This window comes from Motacilla alba, chromosome 2 (genome assembly GCF_015832195.1).
Source record: "Motacilla alba alba isolate MOTALB_02 chromosome 2, Motacilla_alba_V1.0_pri, whole genome shotgun sequence".
Classification (NCBI taxonomy): Eukaryota; Metazoa; Chordata; class Aves; order Passeriformes; family Motacillidae; genus Motacilla; species Motacilla alba.
This window is the reverse complement of record NC_052017.1, coordinates 52,294,124-52,318,262: the sequence shown is the minus strand read 5'-3', so window position 1 is coordinate 52,318,262 and position 24,139 is coordinate 52,294,124. Positions and strand designations below refer to the sequence as shown.

The 24,139-nt window shown below is 42.7% G+C and overlaps 2 protein-coding genes across 5 annotated transcripts in view; both read right to left on the bottom strand.

Moving 5' to 3' along the window:
* The window catches only part of GLI3 (GLI family zinc finger 3), a 206,784-nt gene extending 202,876 nt beyond the window's left edge, over window positions 1-3,908 (bottom strand). For 2 of the 4 annotated variants that reach the window (XM_038125572.1, XM_038125589.1), the window contains exon 1: window positions 2,998-3,133. The gene's annotated coding sequence lies outside the window, so the exon portion shown is untranslated. Of the gene's footprint in view, window positions 1-2,128; window positions 2,265-2,997; window positions 3,134-3,598 lie in introns of those variants that run through there. The other 2 variants (XM_038125584.1, XM_038125579.1) reach the window with 2 other exon arrangements.
* Window positions 2,857-4,024, bottom strand: LOC119696082. The gene is made up of 2 exons (XM_038125603.1): window positions 3,929-4,024; window positions 2,857-3,723 (listed from the first exon to the last, which is right to left on the bottom strand). Exons 1-2 carry the CDS (start codon window positions 4,006-4,008, stop codon window positions 2,883-2,885), a joined length of 921 nt encoding a protein of 306 aa, XP_037981531.1. The 5' UTR covers window positions 4,009-4,024; the 3' UTR covers window positions 2,857-2,882.
* Between the last annotated feature and the right edge of the window lie 20,115 nt (window positions 4,025-24,139).

Sequence of the window (24,139 nt, the reverse complement as noted above, 5' to 3'; positions counted from 1 at the left end):
AAATATCGTGAACCTTCCAAAACAACCAGAATTACTACAGAATATGACTGCCAGTAAAACTAAAGCTTTCTTCAAAGTATTCTTTAGCTAGGGATTTACAACAATTGCATAAAGAAGAAAAGCCTGACTTTTAGGGTAATCTACTATAGTCTAAAAGCATTAACATTCCATTACTAAGGTTTTCCTGAGGATTTCATGACTCGTTGATTCACTTTTCCTTCAAGTTTGCTTTTTCTTTGTACATTTCTGCCTCCACATAGTTAAACACATGCAACACTGATCATTAAAATGCCTCCTTCCATAACGTGAAATAAACCCTGCTTTAGTAGCCCTCAAATTCCTTATTTATCAGGCAAAGATGACTAACTTTTCACTAACACTCTGCAATAAAAAAATATGCCATTCCTTCCTCTGATACACAGACTAGAATTCAAATGCACTACAGGAGTGCAGGTAATTGAATAGCTTTCCCCAAAACGAGGCAGGAAGTGTAACTGAAACTTCCATGGGTCAGTATCAGTGCATACATTAATCTTGTTAAAAATTCGAGTAATCTGCAAGATGAATAAATTATATTGATGTCTCCAAACTTCAGTATTTTAGTTTTTCCAACACAATTCAGAAAAAAAAATCATTTATGGCCATTGATACTTTAATTTCTTAGCTACAAACTGGGTTTGTGTTTGAAAATGAACAATCTTTCAAAACTGATCATTATGTATAGCAGTAATAGCTCTTTCTTGGCCACTGCACACCTTCTCAAGACAAAAATGTTACTCCACTTATGCAGGAAAATGCAGGTGATGTCTTTGTTTTGCAGTATTTCTACACAAAAGCTTTGTAAAACATCATGTCCTGCTGAAAACCATATGCTATTACCAGAATGCAAGAGTGCATTCACTTTGGCACCTTAAGCCACAGTTTTGCTTCCACTGCTGCTTAAAAGAATACACATACGCTGAGTCCTTTTCTTACTCATTCTTCCTACTCATTCAAAATCAAATAGTCCTGCTTTTAAAGAAATAATTCCCTGTCCTTAAAATAGCCTTCTCTCATAGTTACTATTATTTATGCTTTTAGAATTGAGCTATACACAAAACTGAAAGTATTTACATACTAGCTAGTTATACCCAAACCTTCCTTATATAAACAAACTCTCAAGAGGCTGCCTACAGTTTACATTGCTAAACTCATTCACCATTACTTTTAATATATATTTCCACAACTGAAATACAGCGGTGGGAAGATGGCAATTTTTACATTTTAAGGTTACTTTACTTTTAAAACACTGCATTTGTCTTCCTTCAAAATAATCATGACATATATAATTAAGAAACTGTCAGATCATTATCAATTTTTAATAAAGGACCTAAATGAAATAATTATAGGAATCAATCAGTGAGGCACCTTCCCAAATTACAATGCAATTGCACAAATATTCAAACTACTTAAGGCCAGTTCTGGCACATTTCAGTCCATAATCTCGTTGAACACCACACCAAAAACAATTTTGGAATACAGAGAAACGTAGTGATTTCTCACTATTCCAGTGACTTAAACGATTTCAAAACAGATACCTACAGCACAGAGGGACAGAGAGGCAGCTGTGCCCTCCTAAAAATGTTTGTTGGTTTAATCAGCCACATGTCTCAAGGCCTCTGGAAAATTCAGCTTCCAAGTTTTTCTGCAGCACGCACACAAAAGAAACGAAGTCTGCACGCTGAAGCTTAAAAAAATCATGTTTATTGAGGCTTGGAAATGAAGCGAGAAGTAGCAGGGGCGCGACGAAGAGGAGCATTTTGCCGTGGGTTGCTACTTAATGCTCCTTTAGTGAAGTAGTCTCTAAAACGTGACACTGTGTATCAAACAGACAGCTATCCGTACCTCTGACTAAAAGGCTCTTTGAGATCCGTACAGTCCGTCATTTCAAACTGAAGTGGCAGCTGGAAAATGTGGAACAGCTGGCAAGGAGCTGAGAGAAAATGTTTTACATAAATATATCTACATACAAACTGGCAGAAGGCCATGGACACCGTACCCGCAGGACCGGATAAAAAGTACGCACCAGAGGGTTAAAAACAAAACTGGGGAGTGAGATGGGGAGCGAGGGGCGTGTGTTTCCTTTTACCTTTTCTCTTCACGTGGTGCGCGGGTTGGGGAGCGGGCGCTAGCAGCTGCGAGCCGGCGGGCCCGTCCGAAGGCGCGGGAATTGCGCCAACACCCCACCGACTTCACGGGACCATCGGAACCGCGGCGGACACGCTCTGCTCCCACCCTCCAAAGTTGGGCGGTGCACGGCCGGGCCGCGGTGCCGGCCCGGGGCGGCTCCGAGGAGCTCCCGTGGGGCAGCCGCCCCGCTCCTCCCGCCCGGCCGCGGCCGGGCCCGTCCCGCCGCCCCGCTCCCCCGCCTGACCCCGTGCCAGCGGCGGCGCGGAGCGGGCCGAGCGCGCCCTGCTCAGAGAGGCGCCGGAGCCCCGCGCCCCCCTCCCGGGACCCGACCGTCCCCTTCCTCGCAGGGAGCAGCCGGCAGGGAACGACGACCCCCGGGCGCCCCTCCGCCCCGCCAGATGTGACAGCGGATTCTCCCCCGCTCCTCTCGCCTTTCCCCCTGCGAAGTTTGTGCCGGCCTCCCGCCGCACGGGCGTGAAAACCCGCGGGAGTCGCTCAGGGAGTAGGGGCGAGGAGAAAGAAGGGGGTGGAAATAAAACAGCAGCTGTCGCCCGCACATAGGCAGCTCTGCCGCGGGACGTGCCCGGCCGAGCCCGGCCCGGAGCGGGGACTGCCCCCGCCTCGCCCCGTACCCCGCGCCCTCGGCTCCCGCGCTCCGTGACAGCCATTTTGGGGGTTAGACACCTCGGTCCCCTCCGACCCCCGCCTCCAAGTTAGGGAAGCGGGAAGAGGGCCGGGAGCGGGGCCGGAGCGCTGGGAGACGCCTTAGGAAAGTGGCCCGGAGTAGAGCCGGGGAACAAAGAACTTCTCCCCCAAGTGGGTACGTACCTGCCGCCGCTGCCGCCGAGCCCCCGCGCTGCCCATGGGCGAGGGCCGGGGCTGCCGGCTCGTCTCCGCGCCGCTCCCCTGCCGCCGCCGCGGCTAGCGGGGCCGGCCCCCGCCGCGGCCGGAGGGCATCCCGCGGGGCAGGGGGACGGGACGGGACACAGGCGGGACGGGGGCGGCAGAGGAGGGCCGGCGGGTGTTGGTGGTGGTTGTTTTATCCCTGCCCGCCTCCCGCGGGGAGCAGCCCGCGCCTCTGCCTCCGTGTGGGGGTGTGTGTGCGCGGGTCCGACATCAGTTTCAGTGATCTTGTAATCTGATCCCTTCTGACTCACTCGCACTGACTGACATTTCTGATTTGGTTCAACAAAAAGAACGGGTGGGAGGAGAAAAGGAAGAAAAAGAAGAGAGGGAGCAAAAGGAAAAAAAAAAAAAAGTATCCCCAAATCCACAGCCTGGTACCAAACAGTTTTGGTAGGGAAGGGGGAACCCCTCCGTCCCGTCCCGTGCCGCCCGTCCCCTCCAGCCCCGCCACCGCCCCGCATTGTTTTGGCTCGGCGGCAGCCACCGAAGGAGGGGAACAAACACATCGCGCCGAGGTACTCACGTGTCGGAAAAGTTGTCCCTCTCGCTTTTCTCCGTCTCGCGCGCTCCTCTCCGCCGCCTCCTTCAAGTTTTACAGATGTTGCAGGGCTGTTCGTCGTCGCCGCCCCCTCCTCCCAGCGCTGCCCTCTGGATCAGATCAGGGGAAAGGCTCTTTAGGGATAACTCCCGATTCAAGCACCCTCCACTAAACTTTCCCCATTCCCTCCCCTTCCTCTGAGCGGCGGAGAGGGCTCCGCTCTCCTTCCCCCCTTCCCTCCGCCCGTTCGGGACGCGGCTGGCTGCTGCCCGGGGCGCGGGTGCCCCGGGCCCGGCGGGATGCGGGGCCGCTTGCCTGGGGGAGCGGCGGAGGGCTGCGCCCCGGGGTGCGGGTCGGGCCGCGGCCTGCCGGGCTGCGACGCGAGCTCTCGGCATGACACCCCCGCTCCCCCCTTCCTCCTCCTCCTCCTCCTCCCCCGCCATCCCCCCGGCCCGGCCCGGCCCGCCCCGGCGGCGGCCCAAGGGCGGCGACACCCCGCCCACAGCCAGGAGGCAGCGCGGGGCGACGGTGGGGCCCCCCCGGAGCGGCCCCTCCGCCTCGGGTCGCGCTTCCTCCCTCTCCCTCCTCTGCCGCTCCATCCTTCAGCTCAGCCTGCATCTGCAGCCCCATTTCCCGCGCACCGATGCCTTGGACACCCTCTTTTCTCTCGCCCGCCAGAAATTCAGGGCTTTTGCGGGGGGGGGGGGGCGGGGGGAACGTGCCCTTCGCCTGGGTTTTCTCTGTATGCTGCGGCTTCTGGGCTCGCGTTTGCTCTGGCGCCGCAGGCTGACTTGACTGAAGGACTTCAAGGAAAGTTTCACCTAAGCCATGTGACACCGAAAAATAGCTCTTTTGGGGAAAAAATACAAGTGCTTGGGTGAGGGGAAGAGTGGCGGTGATGCCTGCGCCTGCTCCTCCTTCCTCAGCCCACCTGCCAGCCTCCCCAGCACCCTGCCTGGCTCCTCTCGCCTTCACCCTACGAAACAGGGCTCTCCGCTGCCTCCCTCTTTGGCCCTCATCTCCGTTCTTCCCCCAGGCTCCTTGCGAGCGGGTTTCCCACAGCAGCATGATGCGGTTCAGAAATAGCAGGATCTAGGGTGCCATTTGTTCCAATATCTCCATCCTTTGGGAAATGATGTGTCCTGACAAGACACCTTGCCTTTTTAAAGTTCTGCAGATTGCTTTCCTGATATTAAAAAAGTCTGAGAAACCATTAATGAACATTACCACAACCATTTAGCGTCAAGTCACAAGGTGGGACTGGCTCTTGGGGAAAAGTATGTGTATATGTATGTGTGTGTATATATACTTCTTTAAGTTGTTGCCCTCACAATGTGAGATACTTCATATGCACTTTTGTTAATAACATGGCTCACAACATAGCCAAGTAAAATTTGTTACTGATACATGCAATTTAGCAAGGTACCTGAGCTCGGGCTGCATTTGGAAAGTCCCCAAAAAATTAGTGGTTCTTGACAAAAAAGGTATGTTTGCTGATGGAAATGAAAGACTGGCTTTTGATGCTGTGCATTTCATAAAGCTTCTCTTAGTCTCACTATTGAAAATGTTGATTTTATTACAAAACAAAGCTGCAGGTATTTGTGGTTTGAGATGACTTGGTCCATGATTTTTTTAGAAAGAAAGAGAAAGCAATCTTACCTGACTCTAAGGGCCGCTTCAAGCCTAATTTCCTCAGGCTAACTGGCCTGAAGTTGTTTTTCACCTGGAAATCTTTTCTGGGTGCAAGAAGTAGCTTTAGCAAGATGCCTATAATACATGGATGTCCCTGCTGCAGTCAGACTAATTGCCCTGGCAGTCCCAGGGATGCCTTCTTTGCGCAGGTTTTACAGCACCAGGTCAGCACAGCCTGATTTTCAGGACAAACACGGTAGTCAGATGCTTTCACACTGAGTGAGAGGTGCACATCGTTCGAGCTGCCACGCACGTGCACTGTTGGAGGTGGGCACTGGGGACGGGATGAAAGCCTGTGGTCTGGGGCCATGCCTCCATAGCCAGCGATTTCACAGCACACCAAGAGACAAATCTGCCCCTGCTCAGAAGGAGCAGCCCTTGGTTGCCCAAGCGATACTGCTGACATGCATAGTGCTGCACAGGGAAGAAGAGGCATGTGCAACACCCGGATCTGAATACCAATATGAAGAGCTGATATTCTTCCAACTTTTTTGTCTTATATGGCTTCCTTTTCCAGTCTCATGTTCCCAGGAAAATGTTAGCTGTTTCATGATCTATGATAATAGTGGTGTAGTACTTTGGATGTTTTGTTTTAGCTGTATGTACTGTATGCATCACCATATGTATGTATTTTATGTAACATGCATACCTCCCCCCCGATACATATATATGTGCTAGGGGAGTGCTGGTGCACAGAATGATTGGGCAAACCTCAGGTCCCTTTACAGATCTGTTTAAGAGCAGTATGATTCCTTCAGCCCATTGTACCCTTCTCTAATTTTCTGCCTATTGCATATTCTTTTATATTTTATGCAATCAATTTTCTTATCTATTTTTTTTTTTCTCTTTGTATAATGAAAACCCTTAAAAGTAACAGGGGAAATTAACCAACATCCAAAATGATACTTTGTAAAAGAAACAAATTAATGTGGAAAATCCTGTTTGACTAACCATTTATAATTCAGTGCTGCTGATGTTAAGATACTGCTTTTAATAACAGCTTAAAAGACACTCAAACTGGGGCATGATTTTAAGTTGAGACTGGGCCTTCAAATCAGTATTCATCATAGATTTTTTTAAAAAAGAAGTTATTTCCTCAGAGTTTGGACATCTTGTTACATCATAGAACAACTCCTTTTTTGAGTTTTTGGGTTTTTTGCTTGTTTGTTTGTTTTTAATATTATTCACACCAACTGTGCTCAAGACACATATTTCTAATTTGAGATAAATAACCCAAAACATTTTTCTACACGCAACTCGCATTAAGACACAAAAAATTATAAAGAGGTGATAGAATGCTTTAAGACTTGCTTATGAAAAATAGCTTTTTGATGCATTTCTGAGCAGTGAAATTCTTGAGAGAAGGGAAACAGAAACAACAACTGAAGTTTCTGCCTGTGCCTCTGTCTGCTCAGGCCAAGCAGAAAATAAAAACTGATGGTGAGTGGGTGACATTTGCCATTTGAAATGTATTGTAAATGTTTCAACACCTTGACAATGAAGAGTGCAAAAGAAGCTTATAACATCCAAGACCCTTCAGCTTAACAAAATGAAAATGGGCAGCTCTGTTCAGGGAGGTGCCTTTCTTATAATCTTTCATGTCTGATTAAGAGGAATCATACTTGAAAGATGCAATGGGAAGACAAAAACTACACATTAATAAAACATAATGGTTTTTCCACATGTCTGGATTGCCCCTCCAAGAGAAACTGACCTCTGAGATTTGTCTGTGATGTTTCCCTGCAAGTAGGAGCTGACTCCTGCCGAAGACCTGTTGACCCGTGCCAAAACTCGTTTTTTCTGACTCCATATGCCACAACTACAGGGCATTTCTGCTCTAAGTTTTACCATGCACGATACTTTTGCATTTCTTCAGCCTACTTTGTCTCCCCAGTTCTTCTCGGCCTCTGACTTCAAAATTACAGGCCTCCAGGATTTGTGCTTGTCTTCCCTTTTTGCTGCACCTGTTGTTACAGGAAAGCACAATCAGAAGGAGCAGTGCTCCTCTGCTCACATAAGCTGTATGCAAAAGACCTGATATTCAATGACACCAAGAGCCAGTCTCCTCCCCTCTCCCAGCTGCACCGCCCTTCACTTTCTCTCCAATCCCAGTGAATGCTCTACAGGACACATTCAAGAACCTTAACTGTTGCTGTTTATCCAGGTGACAGCCACTAGAAGACAAAGCTTTTAAAACAGTCCCTCTCTTGCCAATAGGCAAATACCTTACAAGAATACATTCTATGAAATAGACAGGTCTGCTGTGCTTTCACAGGGGCAACCTCAGGTAAAGCCCCGGAATATGGAGCTATGGCACTGATTTCTGGTCATTTATGCAATATCCATCACAAGAGGACTTGACCAGTGCGTCTTGCCCCCACCTATGCATCTCCCTTGTTGCATGGTTGACTCTTACAGCAGAGAGGTCTCAAGAGGTACCTAGTGGAAGGAAAAGAGGAGTATGAGATGGTATCATGTCAGAATCCTCAAAGTCTGCAGAAGTTGCAGCTGGGGGCACAAGGAAAGGTTCATGGCCCAAGGTGGGATATAGAACTGGTATGTGGAGGCAACTACATTTGGGAAGGATATAAAGGTCAGGGCAAAAACCTTATCTGCAGTTACTGTCAGGGAATTGGTTTAGAAAAGGCAAATGATGTGGACTCTGAGTAGGGAAAGAACTAACTATTTGGCATCTCTTGGTTTTGAAAGAAATTATAATCTGAGGTACCACTACACACTAGTGTAAATTAGTAACTTTGGATTCTTTCATTATTTGGATTTTTGATTTTAATTATTGCTATTGAAAAAAAAAATGGAAATTTATCAGCAAATATCCAGATGTGTTAAAGTAGCAACCCTCATTCAAGAGTCTGAGTTTTCTAAAGATGCGCGTTGCAGCCTTTCACAGACTTGGTATAAATAATTCCTTCTGCTAGCACTGAGGATATTGCTAGATTTCAGTGGAAAAAGGACTGAACCCTAGTGATCAGATTTATCTTTCTACTCTATACAGATAATCTTTTGTAGACCATCCTAATTCTCTGTCTATCTAACTAACCTAGCTATTTATAACATATTCATCACTAGTTTTTTTGAATGCTGTATAATAAAATTAAACAGATCAAAATGCAGTAATTTTTTAGCCTCTTCAATCTTGTAAATATAAAATTACATATTTCTTTTTCAAATTCTGTTGTGATTACTGAGGGAAAATTAAGGCTAAGAGCTGAATTTTACACACAGACAAAAAGGACAATTTTATGCAGAAAATTCTGTACTTTTGGGCTGTCTACACAGAAAGTCTGAGCTCTTCATCTCTTAAGTACTAACTTATTAAAATTATTTTTTTAAATACTTTTGCCCTCCTTGACTTTGGATGTATGTTTGCGTTGAAACTCTTCATTACTATGAACATTCTTCAGAAAAATATTTTCTTCTTGCAGGAAATTAAAATGGTGTTGTTCTGCCTGAGATATTTTGATATATGACCATAAACACACGAAACAAACAAGCAAAGGGAGTTTCCTTTGTTTGCTTTTAAAAGCACCCTGTACATATTTATTATCAGGAAGGTAGCATATGGGGGAAGAGCAGAGTGTCTCTAACACTACATCCAATAAAAACACAAAAATCATAACATTTCACACAGAATTGGCATAAATAATCTGTTTATCTCCTTTTTGCCATGCTATAATAAGAAATGAAATTGCTAATGGTGGTGATATTTATGTTGTTATAATTAGCTAGATCATCATTAACATCCCCTTTAAATGATCAGGGATACTTTCAACCTCTCTCTAGGGAGTTGTCTCAGCTTCTCTCCCAACTGAGCCATTGAGCTACATGTGAAAGGATTTAACAGTATTTTGTAGGGCGTAGTCACAAGCCATTCTCCAGGAGATATGGTTTATATAGACTGTCCTGGTAGAATTTAAACCAATTCCTTGAATGAAATACCTTTATCAGAAAAAAGGACAGTTTTTTCTAGCATATCTAACCATACGTTAACATTGCCTATTATAGTTGTGTCAGTTGGGATGGGGGGATGGGGAGAATATCACAGATTTATAAAGGATCCATCAAAATGTCTTTTTTTTTTTTTTGTCAGCTGTTGATGCAGTGAATTGGACAGACACATTCTGAGTTGAATTCAGACACTCCCCTAGGAAATGACTAGGTTTTCCCCTAAGTCTTAAATCTACTAGCCAACATTTTAAAGCGTGCTCAAATACCATGGAAGGCTTGTAGTCTTCAGACTTCTTGTCAGCCTCTTAAATAATTATTTCAATAGCTGGTGGATGCCCATTGTTCTAGTCCAAATGCACATACAGTGTCCTTGTTTTCCTTTTTTTTAATGGCAATAGAAAAAAATAGATTATTGCTTCTATTTCATCCTGGCCTTTATAGGTATAGAGACACTGCTTAGTGGGCATTTGCAAATGTCTTTTTCATAATATATTAATGCACTACTACTACACTTCTAGCAGATCGTCCCCAGTTAAGAGCTGTCCCAGGTAAGGTGTGGCAATAGCATTTGTGAATCAAGTAGCAACCCATGGGCATTAACGGGCCCCTGAGAACTGCCAGTTTATCCTCTTCACCACCTGTGTGCAGATTCCAATCTAGTCAGGAATCCAGCCAATCTACTGGTCTTAATCTGTCCTTGGTGGGCATTTGTCCTTACAGAAAGATACACTGCAACATATTTGATGATACCTAGACAGGAGACATCTGAGATTAGTGAATCTAAAGCATGAATTTCTCATCCATCAAGACCTCATGCTATATATCTATCTATATCTACCTCTCTCAATCTCTGTTTCACATCTATCTACCTATACCAGTTGCTGACCTAGTCCCATTCTGCCTGGGACATTAAACTGTGCACCCACCAAATGGATCAAATAAAATGCATACACTGCACCAGACAATATTTTGAAGAGGCTGTTGGTGACGGTGTTCCCACCCTTACTCCTGTCATCATGCTCCATATCAGACTACAGTTCAGACAGACACTAAACCTCTAGTACTGGATAAAAAAATGCCGTGCCACTTCAATATAAAGCTGTTCTGTAGACAGAAAGTCAGGACATCAAGAAGTACAGTCAGGATTTATACCAGATGAGATATTTTCTATTCCTTTGCAGTCAGCATTAAAAAAACCACAAGCTCTGGTTAATTTGGCAGAAAGGTGATCAGGTACTCACAGAAGATAAAGTTATTGCTGGTGTGTGACCCAGCAGCATGCACAGCTCTCATTAATGGCAGAGGACAACAGTCCCATGTGCACATACACATACAAAAAATGCTGTCAGGGCCCTTCATTTTCCCTGCAGTTATTTTTCCTTGCATCTCATTTATGTCAGACTATTTGAGTTCTCTCATTCTCACTTCTGATCCACAAAAACCTGGGAAGAATTGCATAGCAGGAGATTTGCACTATTTCACAAAGGAATAACACAAATTACACCAGTCTGTACCCCAAACTGGAAGACTGGGTAACACCTCAGCTGGTGACAAGAAGGAATCTACAGCTTAAGGTCACACAGTCTTGTTCAAAGGGAAGCAAGGCCCTGCTACTTTGGAAGCAGAAAAAAATGCATACACTGATATGCCAGGGTCCTTTTACCAGGGCTTAACGACACACCCTTGCCTATACACCTTTAACAAGACAAGTCAACCAAACATGAGATTCCAGGATAACAACCAATCCCACAAAATGCCCCCCTTTCTAGAAACTATCATCATATTTAGTTCTTTGGTACTACTTTTTCAATTTCTCTGCCACAAAAATGAAAAAGATAAAACACAGTAAACTTGAGCGCTTTCTGTCCAGATTTGAGGTCTTGGACTGAAAGACTAAGTAGATAGATCTCAAAAGTACACCTTGCTAGTTATACAAATTCGAAGTTTGGAGAGGAGCCCCATGGATCAAAACCAGCCATCCTTGGTACTTTAATGCTCACCACTAGCAGTCCACAGTGGAATACAATGCCAGCTAACAGGAACTGAACTTTCTGACTCTTTTCAGGGTTTTTCAGCAAGCCAGGGCATCCAGGGATGTGCAAGTCTTAAGTGAAAGCAGATGGCACATTTTCATCTATCATGTCAAAATATTAATCTAGCCTCCCAATTCAGTATCAAGGCTCCCAGGTTTCATTGAAGTGGATGCAATTTTTGCCATAGGCTTTGGTGGGCATGAGTGATGTGATTTCAACAGTAAGTTCTGAATTTTGCTGGAGTTACCCACATGCTGAAAGTAAATGGTAATCCTTTGAATGTTTACAGGATCTCATCCTAAGTAAACTATTTGGAAAATAAGGGATAGAAAAGCATTTTCCTTATGAAATTAAGATACTTTGTCAATATGCCTCAAATTTGTCAACAGTTGGCAAGAATATCTAAAGTATATGAGACAAATTTGAAGAGCTATATGTTATTTTGCTTGAACCTAAAAGGTTTCTGTCCTGTAGTGCTCAGGCAAACAAAAAGTCTGTGAATTTTACTTGAATAAACATTGCAGGCTGGTGCTAACTTGTCATTGGTGCTGAAACAGACCAGTAATTGGCCAACTAAGAAAACAGCAGACAAGGAAAACAATGTGAGACATGCTATAATATATAGTCCTGAGTTTTGAGCCAGTACGACAAAGCCAAACACAAGTTTAGAAAAAAAAATCACCAGAGTTTTTAGGCAGGAAATATCTCTTCACCCAGTGTGTACTGTGCTGTCTGTGCCCAGCACAGTAAGACCATGCTCCATCAAAGGCAGTAGAATATTTTCCAATGGAGACCAACCATGGTTTTATGATTTGCATCATCAGTTCAAGTAACCCCCACAAATAGCTATGGCGAAAAAGCAAGCTTGCAGAATACCTCAAAGTCGAAAATTAGGCTATTAAAAATGAGACAAAAATTTTACACGCATTTAGGGGGAAGCACAATCCAAAAGAAGAATACCAAATACCATAAATGTGCATCTATCCTATGTTCCTTTTAAGTTTCAACTTCTCCCTTTCCAAAAGCGTATCTATGGTAGATGGATGAGTTCTTACCCTTTTGCTTGATCTATTATTTTACCCTCTCCATTTCATTCTGCCCTTGTGTTTATTTGTTTACTTTATTGAACTATTAAACTAGACTTAGAAATCAGATTCTTCCTACCTTTCAAAATACTAGTTACTAGGAATACAAACAGGACCAAACCACTTCAATTTTTATGTAGCTTTCTGAACGTATTTGGTGAATGATGGACATGATACCACACAGTACATAATAAAAAAAATAGAAACATCAAAGTGTTCGAAACCTATGAACTTAACTCTCATACATCATGAGATGTGCTTTAAAAAGATGAAAATTCAACTAAAATGCTGCTGAAAGTTCTCAGATCTTTCTAGTTACTCAGATAGTGAAAAGAATGCTATAGAAATTGAAACTGCACTGCACTTTAAAATTTGCTTTGCATGTGTGAAGGCAGGGAATACACAGTATAAAGCACTACGATAGCTGATGCTTGCAGGATTCTGGGATCTGGAGTTTAAACAAAGAGAAATAAGCACTTGCAAAACCCCACATGCGATAGTGCAGTACCTGAGTTAAGAACTGAACATCTGAGGACACTGCACAAGGAGAAGTTTTACAAGGCTGAAAGAAAAAGGAGGAAGGTACTTTTTATTTTCCCAAGTAGGTAAACCAAAGGAAACTCATAAGCAGAAGACAGTAATATGATCAAAAGATAACAGAGAGCTCTACTTATCCTTCACCATATACAGCTTTGTGACTACTCATACTATGACCCAGATATAGATTAAAATCAGCTAATGGATGGAAAACAGAAAAGCAAAGTAACAAGATAAAAATTATGTTGGTGAGCAATAAGAGCTTTAAGGAGAAGTTGTAGCTGTGATACTGTGTCCATCTAAATATATGAAAGTATATAAAAGCATTTGGGCAGTGCATTCCACTGTTCAAAAAGTCTAATCTTCACTCATACTTGTGAGCAGACATCATGTCAACTGTACTTTAATAGCCTAAAAGCTCATTGTCCAGTTTGAACTTCTCATCTGGATGCCCTTGACAATCCCTGTGTTGCAATTCATCTCTTCTAAAACAGGTGACTAAGACAGGATGAATCAGTCTTTGGAAATCCAGGGCCGATTAATCTTGCTGACTGTGAGGAAGTCATGGGAGGAGGTAAGCATCTGGCTGCCCCAGCACTGTCTGGTGAGACAAATCCCACCTGGACTCTGACCTGCCAGCTCCCTGAGCAGTGCTTCCTTCCATCTGTGGTTTCTTCCTGGCAGCCAGTGACTTCAACTCTGACTTCTGCCTTTGCCTTCTTCACCTTTGCCTGATAGAAACATCCCATAAAATACTTCTGCTATTAAAACATGAAAAAAAAATCCCTACTTGTGAAGCTTCCTCAGCAGCACAGACTACTGCAAACAAATCAAGCCTGTCCTTTGTCCTCTATACTAGTTTCCCAAAGAATCCCAAAGAAAATGAGATTCCTCATCTTGCTGTATCTAAAAAATATGCCTAATGCTTCGAGGTGATAACCACATAATAACATCATTCCTCAGACACACTGGAGCCTACCAGAGAGAATCTTGTTTGTATAGGAAACTGGGCTAAGGCAACAGTGAGGAAAAACCTTTACTGTCTCCTGTTCCAACCACAAAACTGCGAGCTTCTACCTGCCATCTCCATACAGGGAAGAGAAGCACAAACAATTAAAAACAAACAGAAAACCTCCAACTGACAAGGCAGACCTTCAACATTTGTGTGCAAGAAGACAATGAACAGGGTTTACTCAGCTCTGCAGAGCTTGGAGAAGGTATGACTCATGAGCAATATGGAGGACGAAACTTTCTGAGGTGGAGCTGAGGAAAGCTTAATTTATAGTTATGCCCTCCAAATCCCATTTAGCAGGCCAAAGTGTGATTAATTTGTTCTACCACATTGGGTTGTGTAAGAGGATGTGCTGAGCGCTAATATATGAGCAGTCTAATATCACAGACTGTATCAAACCATTAAAAGCTCCTTTATCCAGAGCCCTACCTACTTGAGGAGGCTACAGACAGTTAACAATTTACCTGTGCTGTATGATCTTTCATGCAATCACTCTATATCTGTTCAGAAAGAATAGCAATGTCCAAAGAACATGGACTTTATTAAAAAACTCTTGGATCAGACAAAAATTTTTTCATATTCACCACACAAAGAGCAGCATATCTTTACGGTGTAAATCAGGCAATTTTTATGGAGCAGGGAGAAAATGTGCTGGCTTCTGAGTCACAGATGCATTATACACTCACACATACTATTCCAGTAGTATAAGCCCAGGTATCAATCCTGGTGATTGATTTGTGTGCTCTGCTCCTTTGACCTGGGTGCAGGTCAGTGGGTCATACTCTTCACTCTTTATCCAGTTGCCTCTTCGTTGTTTTTTACTGCCTGAGTCTGGCCGGCATCAGCGAGAAAGCTGCCTTCAGCAAGAGCAGCTGAATGAAAACTTCAAAAACTGGTCCTGTTTGGTCGGCTATCTTTTGAAAAATCTGTTGACACTTGTGGTAACAAAATGAGGCTGTAGCTTCTCAAGATACTGAATAGCAAAAAACCCAAAACAAGCCTATTCTGCAGAGAAGGACAAGAACTCCTTGCCTCTTCCCAAGCATGAAAAAGAGATGAACTCTGTTACAGGGCCTGTTAGCAGCCAACATGATGCCCTAAGGCTGGAAGAAGCTCAGGGACTTACTGAGATGCCTTCCTCCCCAGGGCTGTGCTGGAGGCAGAGGAAGGCTGTTGATGTTGTGAAGACGCTTGCCAGAGGGTAAGAGCCATCCTTGCAGGTAGGTATCCATGCATGTTAAGCATGAAGCTTAGCAAACCGAAGCCAACACCAGCAAGGTGTGCTCAGAGCAAGGCAGCCCAGCTGGAAGCATCTCCAGCTGTGCCTGAGATGGGGTCTTGGTGGGGATCAATGAGGCAATGGTGAGTCTGCACGTGACAAAGGCATGAATCACAAACGAAGGAACGAAGTTTGCTTTGGAGAAAAGGTAACCAGAGATCAATGTGAAGAAAAATGTCTTTCTCAATTAGTCTTGGATTCCAGTTATGCAGAAAGCTAACCAGAACTGGGAACAAGTAATACATGGCAGGTACACACCCTCCCAAGGGGGCAGATATTATCCCTACCATAGCTCCTGATTGTTTTCCCCACATTATCAACAGCAACACAGTCTAATCTGGATGGCACAGCTGTCAGCTGGCCCATCCCAGTGCCCCAGCCATGTGTGTCAGGGGAGACAACCAAACCTTCCAACCAAACCAGTAGAGACAAAACCAGCACTGCACTTTATCTGGAAAACCAACAACACACAGCAACCCACATGTTTGTATTCTCACTACCTGCCCCTCTTGAATTTAGGGTCAGAGATAGAGAACCTTAAGGTCCCAAGTTTCCCTTGCACTTATTCCCAGGTCAGTGGTGAAGCAGCTACTACTTAGACTCCACTTAATGAGCTGAGAAACCTCTTCTTTCTATAGGGGATAAGGCCTTTATTTTTTCTTCTTTTTTCCCCTTCCCCTTCCCATTCCCCCACCTTCCCGTCCCCTCCCCTCCCCTTCCCTTCCCATTCCCCTGCCATTCCCATTCCCATTCCCATTCCCCTCCCCTTCCCCTTCCCTCCCCTTTCCAAACATCAAAGTGGCCGACCAAATCTGGGCTTATACAAGAGAAACAGAGGGATTTTCATAATTCTGAATAAAATATATTAAACAGCATTGTTTTCCTGGTAAAGAATACAGAATTGTGGTTTTCATACAAAATCTCAGTCACTGTATTTCTTTTTTCTTTAGTGTTCAACTGAGACCAGAGTACCACACTGTTAGCCACAATGCTCATGAAGCCATTTACCCTATTTCAATACCAATCTTACTTTACCTTACTTTTCAAAAAGCTGAAGATTTCACAATATTTCTCATAACTAAAAAAAAAAAATAAAATTCCACCGAGGCAACCCTGACGACAACCAATGGGCTGCCAAGAAAAATAAAATAAATACTTATTTTTCTGAAACAGTGTTACCCTTCCCCACCATACTGACCTGTGAGACAGGGATTGCTTTGAAAGTGTCATCTCCCTCGTGCTATATAAAGATGTGGTATAGACAAGTTTTCCAAACAATGTCAGGCTGGACATGGTCCACCTTTCATCATATCTCAGATGGATTGCCTTTGAAATGCAGGTAGAGTAAATCACCAAATTGACACCCACCTTCTTACATAATCTGCTAAGTTTTTCTTATCATACAGAAATGTTACATCTGTTACTAAAGATTCAAAATGTGCAACTATATATGGACTCGCATTTGTGCGCAGACAGTAACAGTATTTCTAGTCTAATCCTGGGAAGGTTGCATATACATTTGCAGAGTCCAAATCCAATGGGGAGGAAAGGTGCTTTAAAAGTTTTAGACAAAAAATCTTGTTAATTTTAGTGCAAGGTAAATATCTAAATACCCAAGCTGGCTTTGGGAATGTCAATCTTAATCTCTTAGTGACTAAGTTTCTAGATTTCCTTTCTCTTTTGACTGAAAAAGGCTAAAATTTCCTTCACAGTGCTCAAAACTTCTCCTTGTTATAATTGTTATTGCATGCAATCTATGAGAACCTGGTTCTTCTGGTATAAATAGGTTGCTCTCATTTAACTTTCCAATGTGAGTGACATATTAAAAGAACAACATTTTTAATTCTCTTAAGAGTTGACTCTGGGAAGGTATTCTTTAAAAACAAGTATGCTTGTTTTTCATCATCCTAGAGCACATTCAGAGCAATTCTGCTCATCTCACTTATCTCAGTGTAAATCTGGTTTCAATGAAGCAGACTTGAACTAAAACAAATAGGTATTTTTGACCAGTCATTGCCAAGTTAATGTCTTTCATGAGCAAACTCAGAGGGCAAGACTTGCAACCAATGTCGAAGTCATTGCATCTGCTTACATTAGAGATATGTTTGAATCAGAATCTTCTCAAGTGGTGTATTAGCCAGACAGCAGATCAATAAACAACACAGACAAACAAGTATCTTTAGTTTAGAAGTGTGCAAGTGTTTCTACAGAGGAAGGAGTATGACCATTAGGATGTTTTTTAAACTGTAAACACATCATTACCCAGATGTTTAATTCCCCCCTTAGACTGCACAATAATAAATACAAATAAAAACTTTAAAAACTCTGGTTAGCATTTTTGAGACCAACTTATCAGACTATTATTTTTTCAGGTCCAGGAAATTCTATTTGCACTCCTGCTTCTTCGCTACCACACACCTAATATTTTTGGTCTAATGATCCTCAAAGCTGAGTGTCCACAAATCCCACAGGAGTCGGGGAGTACCTGGGATTGTTGAAGTCACTTTTTCTACATCTTTAAAAGATATCTTTTGAAATTAATTTTGCTTATCCATGAATATTTTAATAGATAGAATGTAATTCTGCCAAAAATGCACAGGAAACTGAGTAGGAATCTATTCAGTGCTTATAGGGAACCCACTTCCACTGAGCAACTGATCTTTGTCAGTCCTGTGAGTCCTCACTATAAACAAGTTCCCTGTATATGTCCACACTGCCTGTCTCTTTCCTTCCTCCTGCAATCTGCAGCATAACTGGAGCTTCTAATCCATTTTCCACTCTCTGGTTACTTACTGCCCTGGCAGGCTTTGCCCCATCACTTACATTGGGAAAAGCTCTTAAAACCTTGTGGGAAATAACAGGGCTGTTGGGGCCAGACAAGGGAATTCAGCTCCAAGTGCAGAGTTAGGAAAGTGACTGGCAATGAAAGGGTTTCATTATGCAATGATGGAAAGTGTTAGGGGTGGAAGGAAAAGAGAAGACATAAGAGTGGAAGAGAGTCAGATATCTGACTGAAAAACTCAGGAAATATTAAAGAAAAAAAAAAAAAGAGGCTAGAAATACATCAGCCCACAGCTGGTGCTTTTTTAAGTTCATTACAGCAGCAAGAGCTGAATTCAAGATGAAGGAGCTGGTTAATGCTGAGGAAGAAAAGGATGATTTTCATATATTAAAAAAAAAAAAAAGACAAAAAAGTCAAGCAAATGAAGTGGAAAAGGAATACATATTATTTTACTTTGACTCATTTCTTTTGGCTTTGGGTTTTTTTCAGTAAGGCATGGCAGGTGTTTGCTCTACCAGGGGTACATCACTGTGCTACTCCTCTGTGGCTGCACTGGTCCCATTTCCAGCTAGAAACAGACTTGAGGGCACTGCTAAACCAATGGGAAGAGCTTTGCTGGGGATATGGTCAGGACTGCAGACAGTGATGACCCAGGCAATTAGAATGCATGGAAGCAGCATGTATTTTCTGCAAGCAGGAGCCCCTTTTCTGAGCATTCTACCACAAAACAACTTTGTACATCATGAAGAGGCTGCCATGGCATCACAAGCTACAAGCACTTCAAAAGACCCCATTTTTTTAGACACTTGAAATTTCATTTTCCCAACCTCTCAGGTTCTGGTTACAGCTTTTTGGGAGGAAAACATACTGACTTCCAAACTTCTACAAATGCTACTTTTTCAAATTTCAGTAACTCTCCCTTTTCATATTTTTTCTTCCTTTGGCTCTTTAGTGTTCCTTTTCTCATTCCCTCATTCCCCCCCCCTTGCATGTTTGGAGATTGTCCAAAGAAATTAATTAAACTTGAAGGACATGATATTTGTTTCTTGTTTCAACCTCTTTCCCAGATTCCTTCTGCTGGGCGTTGCCCTTAATTAACAACATTTTTGTTTGAAATCACATACTTAATGATCCCTATGTTCTCACTGTTTTGTTTGGTTTGGATTTTTCCTATTTCCTTCTCCTGTTTCTTTTTTTCTTTGTTTTGTTTTGTTGTAGTCAAAAAATGTAAGTTTATTTATTTGCAAAGACTATACTGTTTGTCCAAGTGAATAGTATCTTTAAGTGGAAAAATAAAAGCCAGGCCAATTTTGTTGCTTCTTTACTGTCTCAGCTTAATAGCTCTGTGGTTTTTATTTTTTTCCTTTCTTTTTGTGTGTGTTTCTAATTCCAGCTGTGCAACACACATCAAACCAGACTGTGGTTACACTTCTTGGTAAACTATGCTACTTAGCATTTCATTTAAAAAACAATTAGACTTTCTTCCCCCCAAGAAAACAAAATGAAACTACAATAATATTCTTTCAGTTACATCCACTGATACAGGATAATTGATTTCCGCTGTATATTAAAAAAGTTTCATTCTGTTTTGTTGGCAACACCAAATCTTTTTTAAATTTAATTTATGTTTCAAAAGGTAAACTGATTCAATTAGGATAAATTTTCATTGGAAATAGTGAGATGCAGAGTAAAGCATTTTCTAAGTTAGTTGAAGGATTTTGTGTGACTTCCCCATGAGAGGAAAGCAGCCAGCTTGAAATCAACTGAGTTTCATCAATAAAAGGAGAATGGAGCCTAGTGGAATCACTCTGGAGCTCAGCTGCTTGCAAAAAACCCCCATTTTATTTACCACACTAATTTTAAAAAACCGAGGAGCTTATTGTAAGGATGCTTTTCTCCCCCCTGCCACCTGCCCCCCACCAATAGCCAGCTTTATTGAGACAAAAACAGCAAACAAAACACTCTTGCAAAAAAACCCCAAAAAACAGATTAACTATTTAGAGTTGCAAAATGAAGATAAAATCTTGCAATAGATAATGGATGTGAGGGGAGTATAAAATGTTTAGGGTTGCATTACATCTTGAACAGAAAACAATGTTACACCCTCCTCCTAGGAAGTTTTGTTTCTCAGCACCTCTTTTGTGGTAGGTGGACAATTGCACACTGGTGATGAGTCAGAAACCATTAGAGACAGGTAGCATTCGTGGAAGGTGACCTACGTGGGCCAGCAACAGGGCAGCTTTCACATCCGTCTTTTCCCCTTGCTCTGCCAGTGCACCAGGAACGGGACTACTCTTTTTCAGTGTGTGTGAGGATGGACTTCACAAAAGGACAAGCATAAGGAGAACCAGCCAGCTCAGACAGTGCAATCTGAGGACTCTGAAGTATGAAAAAGTCCACGACTAAGACCACTAAAGCCTTGCCCACTTTAATAGTTCACAAGAGCAGCAACACTGTTTTATGAGACCCAAAACTCATCCTCCTCCCTTTACCTCTTGGAGTGAGATAATTTTACCTTGAAACCAGCAATTCTACTTGCCATATTCAAAACCAGAGAGTTTTTAAGTACAGGTTTGTACAGTTCCTGCTGAAACCCCAAAACCCAGGAAAATCTGTTCTTCATTAAGGCTTTGGGTTATATGCCATTCATCTGTGTGCATGGCACCCTACTGATAGTGGCTTGTGGGACTGACACACAGAAGAAAACCAGAGTGTAGCCCCTTTAGTGCTGTATTTCTCCAGTGGATCTATTACAGCCACAAGCTGTAAATGGCTTAAAATGCAGGTACTGCCACTCATTATTTGTGCCCAGACTGCCCACTGTTTCTACTGAGGAGGGGCATGTAGGAAATGCAGGGTATATTGCCTTATCTCATGAATGGAGGTTATGGCACTTCCTTCAAAAAGTCGTTTTCTTAACCATCAGGAATGACATCTGGTTTTGGTGAGAACAGCTCAAGTCAGCTAAAAGATGATGGGGAAACAGCCTCCTGCTTTCACCCATAAAGTTACTAGGTAATCATTTGTCTCTCTTATAAAACAGGAATCATATTCCTTTTAAATTTAGATAAGGGAAATGGAACACATCCAGCAAAAAATGCTAACTATCCTCCAGCAGACCACAGAAGTCAGACAGATGCCAGCACTGAAGGAGGCTCACTTAGGTAGACAGGAAAACAACAGAATTCACACACTTCTCCCTTCCTCAAGTTGTGCAATAGAGAATTACAAAGTTTCTGAAAACATGAGCTAGCAGTGTGTGCAGGACACTCAGAAATGCCTACATAGCAAAACCTAAAGCACTGAGTTCTGCAGGGTGGTCAGCCAATGGGACTTTGTGTTGATGATGCAATATGTGTAACTTGATAATCTGCTTGAGAAATGTGATGAAGAAGTTTCTAGAACTATTTTGATCTGCATTGGAGCCTCCATGTGTACTTGCAGCTGAACAGTTAAAATAAATCCATGTTAGGAAAACACCAATTTCTTCACTACTTGAGCTTGATGGTTAGCACAAAGCCCATCTTTCCTCTGGAGCTCAGCACTTCGGCTAACAGGCCAAACAGCCTTGTTGACAATACAAATTACTGACAAATTCCTTTTACACACCTTGCTAAGGAGATAAGATAAGCCCAGACACAGTCGGGGTGTTTACACTGGTGTGACACTTTGGTATCTCTGGTACCATGTCCTACTCTCTATTCATCTGCCAAGGAGAAGTCACTGGGGGACAGGAGGGCATGGTGGTCATTCTTCACACACAGTAATACTGCTCAGAGTATGAACAATGAAAGGTAGTTTACTCTTTTCTGCTGAGACTGGGCCATGGAGGTGGAGGAATATGAGTTGGATGGGGAGAGGAACAAAGTAAAACAAAAGACTTTCACCTGACTCAGGAGTCAGGAAAATGGGGACTTTTGCTCCAATCCCTGTCTAGACACATTATCATGATCCAAATGGAAAGCATTTAATTCATACTTGGAGCAGGAAGCAGAATTTTCTCCTCCTGTGTTAAGGGAAGTCCACTCCAACAAACCCCTTTGCTCTCTCAGCCCTGAAAACTCCTGATCAGACTCAAGGATATCAACCAGAAGAGTAGCTTACAACTTGGTGTTGTAAAAAAAAAATAATTCATCAGCACATTAACAAATCAGGCAAGTACACAGTCACCCTCCTTCCCACCCCAGCCCCTATCCTAAATTCCCACTGGGAACAGATGCCCAGGGCTCCTGGTTCCACCATCAACATTCTTGTATCACTTACAGCTTTTATGTGGCATTCATGGAATGAGGATAGCTACAGTTCTGGCAAGAAGATTGTATTTTCAATATGCCTCATGATGTTCCATGTAAAGCCGTACCAGCATGTTTTCAGAAGGTAGAAAAAAGGTGCAAACACAATAGAAGTAATAATCAAGCAAGCTTAAGCAGTGGGGGAAGGAAATGAGCTAATTTCCAAATGGTCAGTGCCCAGTCATGGAGACCAAGAGCAGGTAAACAGGAAAAGACAGGAAGGAGGAGGTCATTACACCTTTGGCTAGAGAAGCTTCTTGGGGTAGTTGTTTGAAGCAGCTGCTGTACTTATCTTTAAGAGATGAAAAAAGATGTAGGCTGAAGGACTGTCTGAGAAAGGCTAGACCTTGAAGGGGTTGTGGAGTCCATACAGCCAGCCACACAAGTCAGTTGAAACATTGTGGTTGTTAGATGTTTGTTAAGGCTCTTGCTAAACGCAGTTTTTTTGGGTTTTTTGGTTTTTTTTCATTTAACATTACTGTAAATCTATGGTTTTGATTCTTAATTGAGTTACAAGTAGAAATGCATCTTGGCTAGGGATAAAGTTGATTCTTAGCAATTTAACTCATGATATACATAGTGAGAAATGAAAAACTCCACAATCTCTGTTCCTTCACACTTCATTCCATTTATTTTCATAGAAATAGTGGGGGATGAAACATGAAAGAATACAAACTCAAATTTGTTGAATGGGCCAGACTCACTCTGGTTCCTTCGTGATTCAGAAAATTAGAAGTCTGTGGGCTGAAAATTCACCAGAAAAATGTGCTCCCATCTCAAGGCACAAAGATAGGCTTTTCTTTATACCAAGAGCACCAGGAGTGGCCAGGGGCATATTCCATAAAGAGATTTGGGGTTTAGGTGCCCAGCCATGCAATACACAGATCAGGCAGCCTGCAGAGAGGGGCTTCATGGGCCATGATTCAGTTGTCATTCTTCCCTGCAAAACATATCCTAGGGGTGAAAGTGGAGGATGCTTAGGATGCCACAACATCTATGCAGATTAGCACAGGCCCAGCAACATTTGGGCATCTGAAAAATCTCTAAGTCCCTTAATAGATCTTCTCTTAAGCCTTAAAAATGAAGAGAGGACCAGGGAATCTGAGGAATTAATCAATCAAGTGATTTCAACCAGTAGGAATTTTGGGGGATCCTGGACACTGAAGTCTGGGAAGTGTGGCAATAGGGCGCCAACAATAATATGGGCTCTCTTCCTTCACAGGTCAAGAGAGACACTGGCACAACAAAGTGCAATTTTAATTTCCCTGCTCATGTTTCAGAAAATCTTTGAATTTGCAGTTAATTCTCTTTTTTCCTTTGCTGCTTGTATTATTCTTTCCTTATCCCAATAATCCAAAAGTGTTATTTTCTCTCTAATTTGTGCCCACAGATGGCTGGGTAGGGAAATAGAAAACAGAAGTCAGAGACCTTGGGAGTATAATGAAAATGAAATCATGTGTCTCCAGATTAAAAAGAGGAAACGTATTAAACCTTTAAAAATACTGATTAATCAATTATGTATGCAAAAGAGGACACAAGAATTACAGTCATGAAAAGCAGAAGGAAATTCAGAAGTACAGTATATGCCTCTGGGATCCTCCTGACTCAAATCCAGCAAAAGGATGTATTTTCCTTCCATGCATACCCATAAATCCCATGAATGTCAAAGGGACACTGTTCATTTAGAATAGGCCCAAAATTTAGGTTTAGAGAAAAGAAAAAGGAAGAAGGTTTCATAAAACACTATCATAACAGCAACAGCTTTAAAAATTTTAAGCACATTTCAGTGACCACTAAGTGGGGGAAGAAAAAGAGAGAATGAACAACTTCTGTCACATTGTTACAATT